Here is a 22,437-nt window from a genome sequence, read left to right as displayed (position 1 = left end):
CGCAATACCATAGCTATTCCCTCAACAAACCCCCCCTCCCCCCCCCGCCCACTGAGAAACCACAGTGTAAACTGTCCTGGAGATGTCAGAAAAACTGAAGGTACACTGACACTGGAGAGTCCTTCCATAAATGTTGACTAAACATCTCCTTACAAAAAGCTTCGCCATATTCACAATTGCACACGTTTTTAATGTATTAGACGGAGCGCATTAATATAAGCCTGTGATTTTTAGCTGCGCTACTGTCAAAGCTGCTGTTACAGCAAACGAATCAACACATTCTGACCAATCGGAATGGAGAATCCGACAGCAGCGTAGTACACTGTAAGGTTTAAAAGAACACTACATGCTGTATTTCGCAAATAAATACATATAACGTATACAGTACCCTCTGAAAGTATTGGAACAGCAAGGCCGATTCTTTTTTCTTCTCGCTACACATTGAAGACATTTGGGATTGAGATGAAAAAAAGATGAATGAGACAACCAATTAGAATTTCAGCTTTCACGTCCTCATCTGGGAAATGACGTCACCTAGACGTGTTAAACAACTTGGAACGTGGCGCGGTTTGTTTGAACCCATCAATTTTTTTAAGCGATCAAAAATATTGGAACATGCGACGGGATAGGTGTTTCTTGCTGCCCAGGTGTGCCATGTTAAATTGATTGTTTAAAGAATTAATAGCTCTGAATGCCTAGGTTTCGCTGTGAAGACTGCGTTTGTTAAAAAGGATAAACCAACATGAACAGAGAGCTGTCTATGGGAGACAAGCAAGCCTTTTTGAAGCTGAGAGAAGCGAAAATCAATCTGAGCCATTGCACAAACATTGGGCATAGCCAGTACAACAATTTAGAATGTCCTGGTGGGGAAAAAAAGAAACCACTGGTGTACTAACAACCAGACATTGAACAGGTCAGCCAAGGAAAGAAAGCTGTGAAGAAAAACCCCAAAACAGCAGTTAGTGACATCACCAACAAATTTTGATCCATCACGTCATATCCTTCAAGGTATAGCTAAAACAATAGAATTGGCCTTGCTGTTCAAATCATTTCAGAGGGGACTGTACAGTATACATGTTTCATAAGATCAGGGTCATCATTCCGGTATACAGTACCATCACACCATTCATATCGAACCAGCTTTACTGAAATTGAGACCCTCCATCGTGATAGAAGATGGTGTCCCGCATTAAATCCTCCTTAACTTGCTTCCACTAAGCATCAGCTAATGTTACAAGAAAGTTTAAAAAAAAAAAAAAAAAAAAGATATGCATAATTTGCTTCCTAGTCACGGTTACTGCGCGAGTAGTTATCAGCATCTTGGTGAAAAACAAACTGCACGCCTTCCCAGCATGGTTTGCTAAGCCGATGGGCATGAGCGCGTGTCCTGGTGTTGAGATTCTCATAATGAGGAAGGCTGTGACCCCAAGCAGACTCGAAACGCAAGGAGGCCGAGGCCAATTAGACTCGCATCATTTTCCCAAAAAAATAAACCTGACACGCTCGGGAACAAGAGCGTGAGGAAACACGACCTCATTACGTGGAGACCGTGTCATCAACCGAACACTCCATGTGGCTTCAAGTGAGTGACTGCTGCCTCAGGAAGAAGCTGTAATGTCTGCATCTGTGCTACAGTGCCTGCCCATGAATTAGCCAAAGTATAATCTCAGATTTCACTAATGAGGCATGCTGGGAACTTCTGTGTAAACATTAAACGCAACGTTTTAAACACAGCAGTGCTGACGCACAAGCCAGGATGGTTGTGAGGGTTTGATGACGATATTGCTCTTCTTGATTGCTGCGTTTGTTTGTTTGTTTATTTATTTATTTATTTATTTATTTAATACATACACAGTGCATTTGCATCCAACACATGCTGTAAGTGCTTCTGATCTGCAGAGGTATGTCGATCCTTTTAGCTCCACTTTTTGTGTCGGAGTTGCTGGGATTTATTTGATAAGCTGAACCTTCATCAGACTCGAACGCTTCATCAAGCGCAGCCGCCTCTGCAAAAGCTGCTTCTCTTTTTTCTTTCTTTTTTTTTTTTTTTCTCGTTGCACTTCTGACTCCACTTTCAGTAGCTTTCTCAGCTTCAGGATTCTCGCTCCTTCTCTTTCACTCTTTGATTTCTATTTCATTTATGCATCTCAAAAAATGTGAAAAGTATTTTTTTTTTTTTTTTTTTGCATAATAAGTGGAACTTTTAATAAGTGGAACTTTTATATATTATAGATTCATTTACACATGAAGTTAAATATTTCAAGCCTTTTTTGTTCGTTTGTTTCAATCTCATTGATTACAGCTTACAGCTCACGGAGATCAAAAATCCAGTATCTTGAATATTAAATTCAGCATTTTCCTGTCCTTGTTACTGTCCTGTCCAATCCATTGCAGGGCATACTCACATACACACTCACACACCCACTCATACACTACGGACACTTTGGACACACCAATCAGCCTACCATGGAGGTGACCAGCCTCTTTGGACTGGGGGAGGAAACCGGAGTACCCGGAGGAAACCCCCGCAGCACGGGGAGAACACGCAAACTCCGCACACACAGGGCCACGGTGGGAATCGAACCCCCGACCCTGGAGGTGTGAGGCGAACGTGCTAACCACTAAGCTACCGTGTGCTCCCCTTCCTTCAGGGTCACGGGGAAACCTGGAGCCTATCCCAGGGAGCATCGGGCACAAGGTGGGGTATCACGGTTTCATCCCACCATTATTCAACTGCCGGATGATAAAATAGCGCTCTGTAAAACAAAAATCCTCTTTTTATGCCTCGTGAACTAGACACGTTTCCAACTCTGGTCTCAGTGGTCTACATGTTTGAACGTAGACGTGAAAAATCCAAGACTTGCGTTCAAGGTCAGAAGCCGTTCTTGGAAAGTCTGTAATTACTATACATCTGAGGTCCGAATACCGATGTGTACAGTACAATTTCAGTGTTAAATCCTCACTACGCACGTAACTCTACTCTGATTACGGCCCTGTGAGAACTAGATCAATTTGAATTTATTCCAGCATGTTATTTAATATCCCAGTATCAATTACCAGCGCCTAATTAATACACGTGTAAAAAGGCACCGAGAGGCAATATCCCATCTTTCATTTTGCAATTTCGTGTGTGCGATCAGATCTACTGTGTCTTTAAGAGTATTTAATTTTTATTTCAGCTGTTTTTGTGGCACACACACACACACACACGCTTATACCTGCTGATTCATTCTCTGCTCATTTTTCAGGAGCCATTTGAGATGCCTGAAACGAGCGGTTATCGTTTCGTCAATATCTGTTCAGGCGGTGTGATTGTTTGTTTGGACCGGCCTTCATACAGTAGATCTTTTTTAAAAACTCAGTATTTCTTCACCCAAGGAAGAAAACTGAGTATTTAAAGCAGCCCTAAAACCTCACCTAATCGAATACGGATTAAGGGATATTAAAGACTATATAATCATGAAGTGGGGAGTACAGTGGCTTAGAGGTTAGAACGTTTGCCTCGCACCGGTTACAGTGGCTAGAACGTTGGGGATTTGCATGTTCTACCCGTGCTTCAGGGGTTTCTTCTGGGTACTCTGGTTTCTTCCCCAAGTCCAGTCCAAAGACATGCACTGTAGGCTGATTAACATTTCCAATTAGTCTCTAGTGTGTACGTGTGTGATTGTGCCATGCGACGGATTGGCACCTCGTCCAGGGTGTCCCCTGCCTCATGCCCCAAGTCCCCAGGGATAGGCTCCAAGCCCCCTGCGACCCTGTGTAGGATAAGCGGTAGAGGTGGATGGATGATCATGAAACATAAGTCATTGGCCTGTGTTTCAGTTCTGAACTGTGGTGACAAGATCGTGTCATCTACCACCAAACAAATCACGCTTTAGCTGATGTGTGTAGTGCAGCAGGTGGTGAGATTCATGAACAAGTAGCTCACAATATAGTTACAGTATCGAGGTGACTCACACCACCAAAAATAACCAAGTTTAAACAAAGCTACAGTTGAAGTTGTTTTGCTAAAGTCAATGAGTATTTTCTTTTGTTTGTTGAGCCTACTTGTTCGGTGACCAACTACAACATAGCATGGACATGAAATCTGCCAGTCCTGGGCTACTGATTTGTCAACTTCCGTACTGGATGACGGGAGCCAAATCTCAATAATATGTCAAATGCTGTGTCTATGCAGATACTAACATGTTAGTAAAGGGGCAAAGAATCCCAGTAACATCCGCTTGTGCCTGATGTACCTCAAGTATCTGCATTCCAGCTCTGTCTCTGTTCAGCCCAGAGCACACCTCAGTTTTAGCATTTTACCTTACAGATCACCACCTCCAGCTTAAACTGAGCTCTGTGTCATCCTGGCAAGTCCATCAGTCTAAAATAATACCAGTGTCAAACTTGGTTCTTTAGCACCACTACCATCAAGGAACCTTGGGGCAACGATTGTGTGGTGTTCTCTGGACTGACGAATGGGTAAGAGCTGAGTATCTTCATCATATCAGGAAGTAGAGAAAATCTTGTGAATCGTGATGGCTGAGCCCAACATTGTGGGGTTCGGTTGGAAGAGGAGAGGATCAAGCACGGATACTTGAGGTACATCCATCCGGGATGTATTCCCAGCTTGTGCCCAGTATTCCTGGAATAGCTTCCAGATCCATTGCGACCCTGACCAGGATAACTGAAGAGCAATTAATGAAGAATGATTAGGCATCATTGCTGGACTGCTGGATTTTTGACCAATTTTTCTAACTCTCCTGTGTAGCGTTACTTAATCTAGTTGTTCCATGGTTCTTGATTCAGGTTCTTTTCCTTGCCTTTAATTCCTTGGTAGATCCTCGGTTCTGCGATACTTGTGTCTGGCTCTGCAAAACTGCTAGACACTTGCATTGAAAAGTCTTTGAAATAAAACTGTCTGTAAAATGAATAAATGGAATAATTCGATCCCGGATCTGCGTTGTTCATTGCCTTGTTCAAAGACCCATTTTACATCACGCCTTTAGTCTATATATTTTTTTTGCAATTATCTCCTCTACTATTATCCCCTGCTCCATAAAAATCGACCTCACATTTCCTCCAAATGCAGTAATGCAGTGGCCCCTATGGGCCGCCCTGTCTAAACAAACTTCTTTTCATTTCTCTCCTTTCCCTCATTGGACATGTTCAAACTGATTGATCGTGGCTTTTTAATTGTATCCTTGTATTATGGGGTTTTTTTTTGGGGGGGGTTGGTGTTTGTTTTTTTTTTTGGTTCTTCAACCAGACAGCAACACTGAGGTAAATAGTGCACAAGTACAAGTTTCCAGCAGAGTCCGCACTTCTGTAGCTGTGTGTTCTCCTTGGTGGTTTCCCAAAGACAGGAAAGACGCCCTCGTTCAGGCTGAACTGTTGGCCGGGTTGCCAGATTTCACACTGCTGTTGCTCCTTCCTACAACTGAAGGAGTTTATAGAAATTTCTTTTTCAACAAATGGAATATTAAACAACCAACATATTCACATCAGTACAGGGAGAATAAACGGTCAGTAATTAATCCCATGGATGGAAATCAACCATCACGATGAACTGTACAAGTTTTGTCTTCTTTTTTTCTGTGGATAAGCATATTTCAGCACGCACGCTTTTCTCCATTCAGAAAGGAGATTCTAAGGAGATTCTCCATTCAAATGCTCTCTGGGATAGGCTCCAGGTTGCCCCGCGACCCTGAAGAAGGATAAGCGGTATACAAGATGGATGGATGGATTTAATGTTAACAAATATATTAAAGTGGATTATTGTACGTTTCTGTGGAACGAAGCACCGAGATCACTGAGAAAGTTCGTAAGGAAACTACTCCGAACGGAAGGAAGAATTGAGAAACGAGGCTGGGGCTGATTTCTTTTCAGCCCGGACTGTACTTGTAGCTTCATTCGTCCTATCCGTGACAGTCGTGTCAGGTGATTACGCAGTGGCGCCCCCTAGATTTGTGTTGATATTTTTCACACAGTGGCATGTATAAATCTCGCCTATGAATTCCTCTATACGTAGTGCCTCACTAGCAGCTGAATTAGTGCTATTGTGACCAAAGACAGCCGACATCAAATTTCTGGCAGTGTGAGAAAGGACGGCCGAATAAGATGAAGATGAACTTATGGAGCAGCTATGAATATGGTGATGGTGAAACATGGCATTTTTAATTTCTCGTCGCAATGCGACGAGGGACACGGCATGGAAGGAAACGGTGGAATCGAGAGGATCCTCGTCGTATAGAAGTCAGAATGGGAAACGTGAATAACTCCAGGTAGTAGTACCATATATCTAGTCTGAATTGATATGTTGACATGGTAGAGTGCATTATATCCTGTGGTAAAGGGGGTTTTCTTCAGTATAAAGACGCTCCGAAAAGTCTTTTCCGATTCGAAACCAAGTCAAACTTCAATCGCAGGGCAATAAAGTATTACCGGAAGAAGTGTGGGAGGAACTGGAGGTTTGGGGTTGAGTTAGTGAGCTTCTAGCACAGCTATGTGTATAGCTTAGAGTAGCTACATGCTAGGATCGATTGAGAGCAGCTTTTGAGTGGCCACACCCCTTCAAAATAACAAGCGCTCAGAATAAAGGACAAAACAATTGGATTGTATTATAGTGTATTGTGACCCCCGGGTTGGGGTTTCGAGTCCTGCCTCTGTGCCGTGTGTGTGGAGTTCGCATGTAGACCCTCCACTTGCTTCGGGGCTTTCCTCCGGTGTCCTCCCCGAGTCCAAGCACGTGCGTGCGTTGTATGCTGATTGGTCTCTCTAAATTGTACGTAGTGTGTGTTTGTGTCCTGTGATGGGTGGGATCCCTGCCTTGTTCCCTGAGAGAGGGTCTGGGGCCCCTATGACCCTGTGTCGGAAAATGGATGATTTCATGTGAATTACAGACATGTCTATGTATGTATGTATGTATGTCGTAGTCCTGACGTCACACACAAACAGATTCCCATGTGGTCTGAATAAGGATTGGAGCAGCACTTCGACAAGTTCTGTGTTGTTTGACCCAATCTGGCAACCCATGGTGTTGTGCTACGGTGCTGAACTGAAGCACAGAGTGATGAGATGAAGCTCTCCATCATCAGCACGGTGTCTGAGCGCTGCGCCGGGCATCTCCACTGCACGTCCAACTTTCTCTCTTCTTTCTGCTCAGAGGAAGCGTAATGACTGCATCCACTCTCCGAGTGCGGGATCTTTATTTTAAACCCCACAGCCCGGCCCAAAGCGGTAGATATGAGACCTTTCTCCTTTTCTGGGAAGAAGGTGATTGAAATTCCGCAGATGGATGGCGAGCTAATCGGAAAACACCACAGGGAAGTCTGACATCTGTATTTTATCCTTTTTTTTTTTTTTTTTTTTTTTTTAAATAATTATAAATATACACACACGCACGCGCGCTTTATTCTGGATCTTTTTGGGGTTTTTATTCGCATCTCCCTCTCTCTCTCTCTCTCTCTCTCTCTCTCTGCGATATGAAGACAGAAAGGAGGAATAATGTTTACGCGAAACGTGTCCGTGGATCTTTCATCCTCCTCCTCCTCCTCATCATCATCCAGGTCGATTTGAACCGGCTACATGGAGCATGAGCACTAATCCTTCCTGATTTTTTTTTCTTTTTTTTTTCTTCTCTCTTGTTTTTTTTTTTTTTTTATTGGAGGGGGGAAATCCAAGACGGATTATTTCTGTATTTGGATTTTCTTTGAAACTCCACTGAGGAGCATCAGGAAGGTGTTTCCGGCAAAGTGGAAGCAGACAGCTCAACCTGGTGAGTGTGTGTTGTTTTTTTTTAATCATAATTAAATATTAGAACAATAAATCTTTTATTATTATTTATTTATTTATTTTTAAAGAATTGAGATAATTCGCATTTTTCCAGCTGAAGTTAAACACTGGCGGAAATTTCCGTGCTGCGGTGCCGCGCTGTGCGGCCGCCTGGGAACGTGCGTTATTGTTTGTTATGATGTTGATTGTTATTAGAAATGTTGAGCAGATGTGTCCAGATGTGTTCGGGTGGTGTTACAGATGCTGAAGTTCATTGCGCGGATTATTTCTCAGAACCTCTCCAGCGGTACGGTGGTTTATTTTATTTTTTTTCCGCGAGCTGCTGGAGTTCAGAGAGAATTATTTCACACCTCTCTCTCTCTCTCACTCACACACACACACACACACACACACACACACACACACACACACACACACACTCTCACACATTTCTGGCTTCGGTGTGTGTTTGTGATCCTCTACAGAGCAACATGTTGCTGCGCAGTACATGCGCAAAGCTGCGAGACACCGCGGTGCGCGCGGTCTATCTCCTTCTCATCTCTCCCTCCATCTCTCCCTCCATCTCTCCGCCTCTCCCTTCCCTCCCTCTCTCCGCCTCTCCCTTCCCTCCTTCATCTGCCCAATTTCTCAATATCTCTCTCCCACTCTGCCGCCTCGCCTCTCCTCTGCTCCTCCTTCTGTCTCTCTCTCTCTCTCTCTCTCGATATCTTCTCCTGTCTCACGTCTCCTAATCCTGCCTTCTTTTCAGACTCTTCCTTGTCTTCTGTCTCTCCAGTTCTTCTCATGCATTTTTAATTTCATGCGTTTCTCTCCATCTTTCTGTCTTTCTATCCTTCTTAATCTCTCCATTCCCCTCTCTCTCTCTCCGACTCTGCCTCCTCCTCCCCCGCTCCTTCTTTTTCTTTTTGTATTCTTTTCGTCTGTCTTCAATTCTTCCTCTGTCTTTCACTGTCCTTCATCTCTCCATTTCTCGATAGCTGTCTCCCAGTGTGCCTCCCCGAATCTGCGCTCTCTGTCTGTCTCTCTCTGTCTGTCTCTCTCTCTCTCTGCCTTTCACTCTTGATATCTACTCCTGATCCCACCTTCTCTTCAATCTCTCTTGTCATCTCTCTCCAGTTCTTTTCACGTTCTTGCCCTCATTCTTTTTTAATCTCTCGCTCGCCTTTCAGTCTCTCTCTCTCGTTTTCTTTCTCTCTGTCTGTCCTTTCTCGTCTCTTCCTCCGTCTGTCTCTATCCATCTTTCTTTCCTTCTCTCTTCCTCTCTCCATCTTTGTCCGTCACTCACCCTCTCCGTCTTTCTCTCTTTCCTCAGTCTTTGTTTCTCTTTCTTTGTCTCCTTCTTTATTCCTTCTGCTTTCTCTCTCTCTCTCTCTCTCATCTAGTCCTCTGTTGATCCCTCCTCTTTGTCTGTCTTTTTCTCTCTCTCTCTCCTCCTCCGTCTCTCTCGCCATCTGCACCTCTGTTCACCCCACTTTCTCTTTTTCTTCCTGTCACCATCCTTCTTTTTTTCATCTTTTGTTCACCCCTTCTCTCTTTTAATTTCTCTCTTTCTCAATCTCTTTCCTTCTTCTTGTTCTTTCTCTCTCTCATCTTTCAATCTCTCGCTCCACCTCACTCTTTATCCCTTTTCCCTCCCCGTTTCTCCCGTAATCACTCCATCTCTCTGGCATTCTCTTTGATATAAGGGATAGTCCCTCTCCCTTGATGTCACATCACTCCATCTTCCGCTCTCGATTGCTCTCCTTCTTTATCAATCTTTCTCAGGGTCTCCATGTCCATTTCTTTTTTTGATCCCGCGATTTTTCTTGTCTTCTCTATGACCGTATCTCTCCATCTTCTTCTCCTGACTTCACCCCTTCCTCATCTCTCTTTCTGTCTCATCTTTTCTTCATTTCTCCTTCTGTCTCTGTCCTGTCAATTATCTCCACCTCTATTTTTCTTGTCATCTCTTGCTTCTTCCCACTCTTTCTACCTGCCTGTCTTCCTCTCTTGATTTCATCATTTATCACTGTGTCCATCTCCCTTTCTTTCATCTCTCCATCTCTTTCTTTATATTTCTCTCTTTCAGCCTCCCTCTCTTCATTTTTCACTTTTTCTTCACCATTCTGTCCATCTCTTCCTCTCTCACTTTGTCATCCCGCCATCTCCATCCTTCTAATCCCTCTCCTGTCATCTTCCTCTGTCTTGCCATCTCTCTCCTTCTTTTTAATTTCTCAGTCTTTCTTTTCGCTCTTGCTCTTTCCTTCTCTCTCTCTCTCTCTCTCTCCATCCTAATATCCCTTTTGAATTCCCATCTCTACCGCTCTCTCTCATCCTCAACCTCTGTCTTCATCTCTTGATGTCTCTCGCTTCTCCATTCCTTTCTGAATCTCTCCATTTTCCCCATCCGTCTCATATCGTCCTCTGGCTTATCTTGTCTTCTGCCCCTCTCTCTTTATACACCTGTCTCACCAGCTCTTTAAGTTCACATCGCAACCTCTCCACCTCCCAGTTTCTCAATCACTCTCTTTCTCCGCCTCCATCATCCCTTCTCTTTTGATCTTTCCCTTTCCATCTTCCTCTGTTACCCTATACACTGTCTCTCGCTCCCTCTTTCTTTGTCTTTCTAACTTTTGTCTCCATCTTTGTCTTTCTCCCATTTTATCTGTCTTACCGTCTCTCTATCTTTGCATCTCTCTCTCTCTCTCTATCATTGTATCTTGGTATCTCCCTCTGTCTCAACTCTTGATTTCTCACCTTAGCACTCTTCCTTTTTCTCTCCCCCTCCCTTTTTTCTCTCCTCCCCTCTCTCTCTATCACCATTTTCTCACACCCTCTATCCTTGTCTCTCTCTCTCTCTCTCTCTCCCCGTCTCTCCCACTGAGAGAAAATAAACCCATTATTCATGGTGAGCGCAGCAGCTCTCTCCTCATTTAGCTTCATATTCAGGAGGATTATAGATATTATAGATATTATTAGTCTGATAGTTTAATGTGACCTTTTCATAGACGGCATGGACAACGTAACTGTACTGTAAAATCATATTTTTATTTATTTGCTTTTGAGCATTCGATAGTGCACAGTGAGAGTCGTGTGTATTTGGGTTACGCTTTGTTATTGGCTCCAAAATCATTTGGGCTGGATGAAAAAATAGATTTATTTTTTTTATTTAAAGAAAAAGAAGAAGAAAAAAAAAAACGTAAGCCTTATGCTAATCTCATGCTCATGAATATGCAAAACCAAAATAAGCAGCAGGGGTGTCCCGATCCCATTTCTTTCTATTTATTTTGAGTTTTGATTCCGACAGAATAATTTCTTGCCGTGATAATCACCTCACCTTCTATCATGGCTTATGATATTATCCCAGGACACTCGATGCTCCGTGAAGCTTGTCCAAAATGAACTATTTTTTGAGACGTATGCGCGCTACTTAATCGGCCTCTTGCCGAACGGAACAAAGTACGGATATTTAATTTATCTCGCATGTTGATCACATTTTACACCTCTCTGATTGGTCAGAATGTTGAAGATCACATTTTACACCTCTCTGATTGGTCAGAAGGTCCAACTGCTAATCACAAGTCGTTCTAATACGTTATGGTTTCTATAGTAACAACCCATTCGCAGCGGATCATCTAAGACTAATAATAAACCGATTAAAAATGTTATTTGACACATGAGATGACGTATACTCGTTGAGTTGTTTAACTTAGAGAGAGAAAAAGGAGAGACATTGAGGGAATTACTGTTTACAGCTCCGATAGCGTTCCACAGCATTCATTTTAACTATGTTCACCTTGTTTCTATGACATTGAAATGACCTGAGCATGACCTCTGGAGTGTGAACACGATAGTAGCCGCTTCAGACAGTGCGTGCATCATAAGGACCACCACATGACGTTAACCGGTAAATGGAACAGGAAAGAACATGCACTGCTTGGGTGTTGGAGAACTAAAGTATTGGTATTGCTGTTGTATAAGAGGAATAAAACGATTGAGGACGTGGTGGTGTTGGAAAATAATCAACTTTAGGGTGGTAACAGTAACCTCACTGATTCACGTCACAGTATTGTTTGGGTTTGTCGGGTTTTCATACAGAGTCGTAAGACATGATGGGAGAAACACTTACAATGCTCAAGGGTTTTTTTTTTTTTGTTTACGTTAAGCCTTGAAATTTTCCAGAGTAACGAGTTAGGACGACTTGCGTCTTATATATTACCGTAGGTACAATGTTCTACGTGTCGCATCGACCAGAAAATCTACAGTTAGGCTCGTAATTATTGCGTTAGACCAGGGGTGTCCGATCTTATCCGGAAAGGTCCGGTGTGGGTGCCGGTTTTCATTCCAACCAAGAAGAAGCCACACCTGAATCCAGTGATTAAACAGGTGGAATCGGGTATGCTTGGTTGGAATGAAAACCTGCACCCACACCGGGCCTTTGCGGATAAGATCGGACTCTCCTGCGTTAGACTAAACGTCATGTTATAGGACATCTAGAATGTTCTGGACGTGGAATAAAGAAGCTATTCCCTCTGCTCCAGGCCTGGCGTGGCGCAGGATGGGCCGTCTCCTGGGAGTGAGCTGCATGCTCCTGCTCGTCCTGACCGCCTCCTTGTCTTCAGCCTCCCTTGTTCCCGAGGACTACGCAGCCGACGAGGCCGAGCACAACACCAACGACGTGCTGTTCGACGACTACCGCGGCAAAGGCTGCGTGGACGACAGCGGCTTCGTCTACAAGCTCGGCGAGCGCTTCTTCCCCGGCCATTCGAACTGCCCGTGTGTATGCACCGAGGATGGACCCGTGTGCGACCAGCCCGAGTGCCCCAAAATCCACCCCAAGTGCACCAAGGTGGAGCACAACGGCTGCTGCCCCGAGTGCAAGGAGCTCAAGAACTTTTGCGAGTACAGGAGCAAGACGTACAAAATACTGGAGGAGTTCAAGGTGAGATGCTGGAAGTTGGTTATTTTCATTCTTGGTTTGTGTCAATGCGGACTGTGTGCTTCCAAAAGGCTTCCTTTTTAAAAAATCTTCTATCCTTATATATTTACTCCTTATGTCATGTGTTTACAATCTGCTTAATTTTGTATTGTAACATTTGTTGAGGGTTTAATGACGACGCCACCGATAGCAACTAAGCATTCCGGAGTTTTTCGTGGAGACGAGTAAGATTTCTGGTTGGTCGGGGTTAAAAACATTGGTGTCCATCCATGATTTAGCATTCTAAAGAGGTGGTAGGAAGAGCTGTGGTGAATCCTGGTGAACTGAGAGAAATGTGAGTGTCATCTGCATAGCACTGGAAGCGAACACCGTCTTTTGTGAACGATGTGGCTAAGGGAAATATGGTTAAAAGAAGGCGACCGAGGACGGAGGCAGGCAGCGGGGTTGTTTTTACCGGTAGTTATAAAGTCGTGCCTGTCTTAAAGGTGAGGCGCAAACCAAACATGGCTCAGGCCACGAAATTCTGATCAAAGAAACGCAGAATGTCAAAATGTGTCCAAATCAAACAGAATCAGAAGAAAGAAGGCATCAGCAGAATGGAGATCGTTAATGACTCTTAGAAGAGCATGCTCGGTACAATGAAGGACAGAAAGCCGAGTGAAAAGCTTCAAAGAGAGTGTTGGTGTTGAGATTCTGGTTCTCAGGTTAATTCCCACATACCGAACATGCCAGGAGGTGGATTAGTTATTGCGTGTGAATGTGCGTCTGTGGTAACCGGTGTCCCATTCATGGTGTAATACTGCCACACACTCGGTGTTTGTGCGATAGGCTCCAGACCCACTAACCCTGAAGATGAATGAATGAATATGCCCATACAACTCAAATCACAATCCCCCCCTGAAGAAGCTTTATCTGCGTACATCCAGGCATCTAAACACAATGTGAAAAGGACCTCCAGCTCCATTAACACGCAGCACTTAAAATCGGTAAAGTAATGGCATTGATCGATCTGCAAGGAACCACTAAGGAACTTGGTGAATAGAGGGGGAGAAAGCCAATCTCAGAATTTTTATGCATTAAAAACAGACATCAGTACATCGTTAAGCTTGATGCAGGTCCTGAAAATGGTCTAGACGCTTTCGCCGACCTGATTAAATCGAGTAAATATGGAAGTGTGGTGTCTGTGCCATGTGACTCGGGCGAACGTCACGCGATAAATGAACTCCCGCGTCGTCGACTGCCCTCGCAGCGTGCCGACGTGTGATGCCTATCTAAAGCTCATCCATCACCATAAAAAGCACTATCAGGTCCGTGCAATGAGCAGCAATCCACCTGACGAAGTAATCCGTTTGATTTCTGCGTGCATCAGTGAGCATATTTCTCCTTGTTTGAAATTTAGCTTGTCTGTATTGATCTCATCGAGATGGCAAGCCAATCAATCATGCACAGAAACACTCGGCGTGTCTAAAGAGTCCTGTCAGTCTCGAACAGACGCCTCAGCATTCGCAGTATAGCTTCGATGAGCAGTTTTCCAGCGTGCCAGAAACTCTTCAGAAGTCCATGTTCATGCATTAATGCCCTGCGAATGAATCCTCCTTCTACTCCGCAGGACTTGAAGCTCATCGAGTTAAAAAAAAACTCTTTTCGTTAATAACTCCTCCGTCTCCGTGGTGCCGAAAATCAAAGAGCCACGTTCAGAGCGTGCAACTTGAGTCCAAAAGTTCTATCGATATTCACAGGGGGAAAGTTTCACGTCTTCAGAGTCGAGTTACGCGCTAGCTTAGGTTGATTTTTCGGAGCTCGTGCATGTCGTTCCTGAGACTCCCGGAAGGGTCGAACTAAACCTGAGACTGGTCACAAGCACACATTGTGTAACGTAGAAGAGAAGAGCGGATGCAGGATGAACGTGAAATAATCAAATAAACAGTATCGGTGTTTACAGGTGTGAATGTGCGGTGAATATCTAATACAAACAGTACAAACATGATGATATTAAGTCTTGCAAATATGCACATACCGCCATGTGGAAGATGTAAATCCTCCGTAGAATGTTTATTGAAGCCCTGAACCTTTGTCCAAGTGCTGTGTCATTTAATTTAAATTTGAGAAAGTTTAGACTTGGTAACTCCTTACTTTGATGTACTAAGTCATTATTTTGATTTAATATCTCTTTGTTACTAAGTAAACATAACGATATCTTGAAGTAATACATTACTAAGTCAAAATACAGATTAAGTCAGTCAACATGACGAGATGCTAAGTCAAAATAACGACTTGGTATTTCAAAATAATGAAAAGTTAAGTCTTGACTCGATGGTCTTAGTTAGTACTGACTTAGCAAGTCAAAAAACCAGATACTGAGTCAAAAGAATTCAATACTGTGCCACAATAACGACTTAATATCTCGTTACTTTGACCTACTAAGATAAAGTAACGGGTTAGTACATCAAAAGAATGAAATACAACGTCGGTATAACAATTTAGTCAATCATAACCACTAACGAAGTCAAAATGATGCGATACAAAGTCAGAAAAACACAATATTAAGTCCAATTAATGAGATACTAATTTAAAATAACAGTTTATTAAGTTGAAATAATGAGATACTAGGATCTCAGAATAATGACTTAGTAAGTCAATATAATGAAAAGTCAAAATAACAATGTAGTAAATCAAAACGAGATACTAAATCAACATAGTGCAATACAATGCCACAGTAATGGCTTAATATCTCGTTACTTTGACTTACTAAGTCAGAATAATGTCATATTAAGTCAAAATAATGACATCGTAAGTGAAAATACACTCTGTCAAAATAACGACCTATTAAAAAAAGATGAAATTTCACACCTTGCAGTTCAGGACTTCTGTAACTGTTACAGCTTGGACATTTTTAAAAAAAAATTTTTGTGGATGTCATCAACCGTGCACGTATATTAGTCGTATTAGCCATTTACACCGACTACATTAGACTGCTGATGGATCGTGGAAGCTTTACATATCGCACAGATCTTATCCATACGATAAAATCCCAGACTTTTGACCTTTTTTATTATGCATCCTATGAGCTCAAGATCCAATTTGAGACCTCAACAGTGTACCACACTGAACTTGAAGATATGACCGTTATCAATGGTTATCTGATAAAAACGTCACATTGCACATCACGACGTCGAGTCCGTCCCAAAAGCTGTCTCTTAATTGCCCAATCGCCCTCGTGGACTCGCGCCTTAGCGCCCCGTAGCCGACGTCACCAAAGCGTGGACTCGGAGGAGTGCCGCAAGGCCGTAGTGCGCCATTTGGGACGGGGCAACAATCAATGTCGTTGGGTTTTATTTATTTATTTATAAATGGAGTCCTAAGGAAACGTACAAGCGCTAGCCTCGCCGTCTTAACATCAACGTTAACCTTCGTAACTTTCCGTGACCGCGTTGTACTAAGAATTCAGAAATCGTTCGCGACGTCCATTCGAAGTCAAATATTGGACGCGTCACACCAAACGTCACATCAGATATGGATCAGAAAATGTGAAACCCAATTTTCACCCAAAATAGACTTTCCTACAGCAGCCCGAGTCTCATTCCTGAGGTAACTTTGCTATTGTAAATGGAAAAAGAAAAAAAAAAAAAAAAGCCAAGTTAATATTTCATACTGAAGGAATTTCCCTTGACGTGAAACATGAGATTTCATTTTGCTTTGTATCCGAAAATACATTATAACGCGTACCGTATGGTAAAATATTAAAAACGCTGAGTAGCGCAGCAAGTTTATGCATTATTAATATTCTCTGTAGCGGCGTTACAAAAACTTGGCCCAAGAAAATACGTGTACATGTGACCCGAGAGTAAAACTCGGCCGTGTAGCTTATTGTCATAACATGGCGTCTCTTAATGCATTCAGGATGCGGGAAGTGGAATAATGTGAAGATAAAAAGCCGTGGAGGGAGGGTTTCACGGAAACGGAGTCAGTACACAACCACCACACAGATATACAACAGCTAGTGCAAAGTTCAGTCTGTTCAGATTACTTATTTATATGGCGTAAATTTCGCTTCATCAACGTTAAATGTAACTAATTCCACGAGGCAAGAGACGCTTCCTGAAGTTAATGAGCCTCTTGGCAATCACTGAGGGAGAACTTTCATTCCTTTAAGTGCTCCCCCCCCCCCCCACGCTGGATGATCTAGCAGCAAATTTTTACTTCTTTCAAAATTATAATCCTTGATCAAAGTGGAGAAAGTGACATTAATAGTTCAGCGTTGGCGTTGACATTGACAGCCGCTCATTTTTCACCGTGTAACTCGTCGGCTTAGATCTTAGCAGTGACGTGCGATCAAATCTGTGTCACGGTAAACAGTTGATGATAATTCACGCTGGGATTTTGTGTTTATGCTCGAAAAAGAAAATCCCAATCTAAGGCTGCATTTGAAGCCTTTTTTTTTTTTTTTTTGCGCAGTAGCATCTGTGTTGGATGCAGAGTTGTTAAGAAGTAGGCGGGGCTTATATTCGACATCGTTGACATCAGGTTAGGAATCGGAATTAGCAATAAGCACTGAAACTGTGCTTATTGTGACTTGTTTACGCGGCTATTTCCCACATACGTAATAGTCATCGTTAATAATTATTATTATTATTATTATAATTGAAATGTAATTAAAGCTGCAACTAGTTAACAGTTTTAACATTTTACTTGTGTTCATGTTGAAATTATAAGGACTTTATGCAACGATGGCTGTGGAAACCGATCACTAATCAACACCTCCAAGGGCAGAATGGAGTGTTCGACAGAATTCGTTTATTTATTAGAAGATAAACTAATCTCAGAGTTTCTATATTTGCACCTGTCAACAGATCAGTTAACTTAGAATTATATAAATAAGATAAACGTAACTCATATTTTCTTTTATCCTTTGGGTGTTTCAGTCCGTACAGAGTGTCGCAGAGTTGTTTTTTTTTTTTTTTTTAATTTGTTTTTATTTATTTTTTTAAAAATAATTGTTGTGGCCGGAAATGCTTGAATTTGCGGAAAACTACTGCCGAAATTTGCGACGGCGTGAAGTTGTGTCGCACCGTCTTTCGCCGTGATTGTTGGTAAACGAGGCCTGTTAGCTGTACTCACGAGCGACGCACGTGACCCGACGAGGGCTTTGGCTGAATGCGTCAGTTGGTTGTGATGACGTCACGTGACGCGTCATCTGCGGTAAATCGGCTGTAATTTCGAAAAATCGCAAGCTCCTGCGAATATTGCGGCGTCTCCTTGATTTTTCGATGGCAAAATCCTCCAGGGACTGTTTTATGTAATTAATACTCTACTTGTACAAACACTTGCGCATTAGAACCAAAAAATAAAAATCCGAGAATGGAAATGTTTATAAAGTGACCGATATTTAGTATCACACATATATCGTTTTAAATATTTAAAACCCACATTGGCAAAGGCATTAGGCTTTTAGCTGGCTAACAAGAAGGCTGCTTTAAATAATTAGCTTGGGCTGTGTGGCCAAGTAAAGCACTATTTTGCTAATTAGGGGGTTTGGGATCAGCTTCCGTAATCTAACACTTAATTCATCCCGTGGTGTATAGCGTGAGGCTGATTAGCTGCGTGTTATGATGCATGCCATGATTTCAGCATTTTCCTCTCATAACCTGATACAGATCTGCTGTAACCTGGACCGGGACTTGATTGGCATCCTGTCCTGGTGCCAGGAATGGACGTCCAGGCTCTGCTGAAATGAACCATAAACAATGGGGAAAGAAGGTTTTTTATAAAATGCAGTATTGGATTTCTGGTTTTCCCACCGGACACATTGACATTTCCTAGTGGACGTTTATCTTCAGAGGGGGGTTTCGGCGCAGGGTAAAAGGGTAGGTCCAGAACGATAAAAAAAAAAAAAAAATGGTGCCTCATTTATTTTTATGGAATTAAATTAATTATTTTTTTTTTTGTAAGTTTAAAAAAACAAAAAAAAAAACACTTAATATACCCTACATCCTAGATTTAATGTTAAATAAATGTGTTCTGACAACATTAGAGAAGTTTGTTTGAAATCTTTGCAAATTTATTAAAAATAAAAAACAAAAAAAAAGCAGCTGTACATAAGTATTCACAGCCTTTGCCATGACACTCAAAATTGAGCTCAGGTGCATCCTGTTTCCACTGATCATCCTTGAGATGTTTCTTCAACTTCATTGGAGTCCATCTGTGGTAAATTCAGTTGATTGGACATGATTTGGAAAGGCACACACCTGTCTATATAAGGTCCCACAGTTAACAATGCATGTCAGAGCACAAACCAAGCCATGAAGACCAAGGAAGTGTCCGTAGACCTCCGATACAGGATTGTATCGAGGCACAGATCTGGGGAAGGGTACAGAAACATTTCTGCAGCATTGAAGGTCCCAATGAGCACAGTGGCCTCCCTCATCCATAAATGGAAGAAGTCTGGAACCAGCAGGACTCTTCCTAGATCTGATCGCCCGGCCAAACTGAGCGATCGGGGGAGAAGGGCCTTAGTCAGGGAGGTGACCAAAAACCCGAGGGTCACTCTGACAGAGCTCCAGCGTGTCTCTGTGGAGAGAGGAGAACCTTCCAGAAGAACAACCATCTCTGCAGCACTCCACCAATCAGGCCTGAATGGTAGAGTGGCCAGACGGAAGCCACTCCTCTGTAAAAGGCACATGACAGCCCACCTGGAGTTTGCCAAAAGGCACCTGAAGGACTCTCAGACCAAGACAAAGATTGAACTCTTTGGCCTGAATGGCAAGCGTCATGTCTGGAGGAATCCAGGCACCACTCATCACCTGGGCAATACCATCCCTACAGTGAAGCATGCTGTGGGGATGTTTTTCAGCAGCAGGAACTGGGAGACTAGTCAGGATCGAGGGAAAGATGAATGCAGCAATGTACAGAGACATCCTTGATGAAAACCTAATCCAGCACGCTCTGGACCTCAGACTGGGGCTCAGGTTCATCTTCCAACAGGACAACGACCCTAACCCGATTGAACATCTCTGGAGAGATCTGAAAATGGCTGTGCGCCGACACTCCCCATCCAACCTGATGGAGCTTGAGAGGTCCTGCAAAGAAGAATGGGAGAAATTGCCCAAAAATAGGTGTGCCAAGCTTGTAGCATCATTCTCAAAAAGACTTGAGGCTGTAATTGGTGCCAAAGCTGCTTCAACAAAGTATTGAGCAAAGGCTGTGAATACTTATGTACATGGGCTTTTTTTTTGTTTTTTTTTTATTTTTAATAAATTTGCAAAGATTTCAAACAAACTTGTTTCACGTTGTCATTATGGGGTATTGTTTGTAGAATTTTGAGGAAAATAATGAATGTAATCCATTTTGGAATAAGGCAGTAGCATAAATCGTGGAAAAAGTGAAGCGCTGTGAATACTTTCCGGATGGACTGTATAGAACTGATGGTTTTTCCTGGATGCAGCACGTCTTCACCATTTCCAAATTGACTTTTTTGCATTGAATGTTCCTCACCTTGCGTCAGCTCAGCTAAGCATCAACAGCTAAAACACTACTTTATTCCTTTAAGCCTAAACAAACCTTTGGGAACCGTGACCGTTAGAATATGTTAGTATTTTAGCAATGTCATGACATGTTGCTTCTTCTGAAGCCAGTTTCTTTACAGGAACTTTCATAGGTATCAATACTCCGCCTTCGAAAACCACCGACTGTTACGACAGCAAGGCAGATCTATACAGAATCAAGTTAGCTTCTAATTTCAAACATCACCATTGACAGGAGTGCACACTCAGGGCTGCACGAACTAGTGGACTAAATCATTTATTCGTCATTATTGTGGGAACGTGGATTGGTTGGAATGGTGGAGAAAACAATGAAGCAGACAGTAGAGGAAGCAGGAACGTTCACTTTTGTTAGTCGTAAATGATTTTTTTTTTTTTTTTTTAGAATCAATGATGCCGATTCTACAGTCGACTATGCATTGTGTAAAACTTGGGAAAGACTTTAAAAAAAAAAACGAACAATAATTTAATGTGCAAATTGAATGTTAACACTTATACACTATATGAAGTGTGTGTGTGTGCGTAAGACTGTTTTTGGGGGGGGGGTTGCCAAAAGAATTTATCCTGCGATTATTTTTTTTTTTTATCCTTTAAAACTACAGAATCGGTAGATAATGTCCTTGCACTGTGGCATTCCGGATTGTGTTCTGGAGTTGAACTTCCAGGTCTTTCACCTTCCGTGTCATTATTAGCTGTAAAAACCTTCCAAATGCTGCCGTACACTTAGCTGAGGCTATGCTTTAAACTATAAAGAGGTCTCGGTTGATGGACATGAGCTTCCATGCTGTGCGCTTCCATGCAAGTTTCAGCCGAGCTGTCCGTACAAGTCCATTTTAAGAACTATTATATCCTTAAATACTGTAATGATGCACAATATTATTATTTTTGCACGCTTATCGGGCTGATTTATTTATTTCCGTCATTAACGGTGTAGACTGAAGAATCATTGGAGCTGGGAATGTAGATTGTAGCCCGTGTATGAATTCATTTATGAATTTAACAGCATTGACAAAATAGGTTAAAAATAGAATTGGTTTGAACTCTGGAAAATGACTAGTTGACTAGGTTTTTTTTGGTTGGTTGGTTGGTTTTTTTTTTAATTATCCATCGAATGATGCTGATCCTGATTTTCAAGGAGTCTTCAGTCTTTGATGCTATGGACTCTTTCATATATATATATATATATATATATATATATATATATATATATATATATATATATATATATATAATAAAGAAGTCAATGCAAGTACTTCCTACCTTTCTGAGTTCTTATCAAGGAATGTGTGTATATATATGCATAAATTATAAAGGAAGCTTAAACACCTACTCTACTGGCTTTCTCACCCATTTTATCAGCACAGCCATAATTCGAGGTTTCACTATGACTTTATATGCCTCTGCATCAAACCCAGCAGGAACGACGAACCTCCAGCACAAAGCGGAGCTGAGAATACATTTCTGATTCGTGTATCTCGCAGACGATTTGTGCCAGGAATTACGTATGCCGGGGGTATCGTCTGCTCATTTGTGTCAAGAGAGAATGCCAATCTGTCTCTTTGAATCAGGCACAGAGAGCGCCGAGGTCCAGCTGTGAGATGGGAAACAAAACGGCACTGCGGATCCCGAGAAGGGCTCCAATTAAGACGAGCCGACAGGGTAACCTTTGGCGAGGGCCAAACTGGCATTTAATTTGACGTCTCTCGTCCAGGGCCAGATTGGGGGGGGTTGGGAAAGGATTGTGGGCTTCTGATGCGTCAGTAATTACAGCAGATTACTGTGGAGGTAGGGAAATTTAATCCAAAACACAATACCAGTAAAACCCAGGGTCAGGAAACGCACTGAGGACCAGCTTTCATTTACAGTAATGCTGATGATTGAAGTCAAATTATGATGTATGATATCTAACAGTTATTGTGCCCTGTGATGGATTGGCACCCTGTCCAGGGTGTACCCCGCCTTGTGCCCCCCATGCTCCCTGGGATAGACTCCAGGTTCCCCCATGACCCTGAAAAGGATAAAACGGTATAGAAGATGGATGGATGGATGGATATCTAACAGTTATGTGCATGTTCGCCAGGAAATATTAGTTAAAATCATGACAGTGTTTGTTGCGATATAACTTTGACTATAGCTTGATTTAATACTACGCTTTTGGAACAAAGGGGTTCTGTATAAACACTTTATTTATTTTTATTTATTTTT

The 22,437-nt window shown here is 42.4% G+C and overlaps 1 protein-coding gene across 2 annotated transcripts in view; it reads left to right on the top strand.

Moving 5' to 3' along the window:
* The first annotated feature begins 3,493 nt into the window (after positions 1 to 3,493).
* The window catches only part of vwc2l (von Willebrand factor C domain containing 2 like), a 39,911-nt gene continuing 20,967 nt past the window's right edge, over positions 3,494 to 22,437 (top strand). The window contains exons 1-2 of one of the 2 annotated variants that reach the window (XM_053626220.1): positions 3,494 to 7,759; positions 12,297 to 12,697. In XM_053626220.1, the coding sequence (XP_053482195.1) occupies positions 12,314 to 12,697 (384 nt within the window). In that variant the 5' untranslated portion in view covers positions 3,494 to 7,759; positions 12,297 to 12,313. Of the gene's footprint in view, positions 7,760 to 12,182; positions 12,698 to 22,437 lie in introns of those variants that run through there. The other variant, XM_053626219.1, reaches the window with a different exon arrangement.

The sequence above is a fragment of the Ictalurus furcatus genome, chromosome 6 (assembly GCF_023375685.1).
Source record: "Ictalurus furcatus strain D&B chromosome 6, Billie_1.0, whole genome shotgun sequence".
NCBI classification, from domain to species: Eukaryota; Metazoa; Chordata; class Actinopteri; order Siluriformes; family Ictaluridae; genus Ictalurus; species Ictalurus furcatus.
The sequence above is the reverse complement of the archived record's forward strand: the minus strand, read 5'-3'. Positions and strand labels throughout refer to the sequence as shown.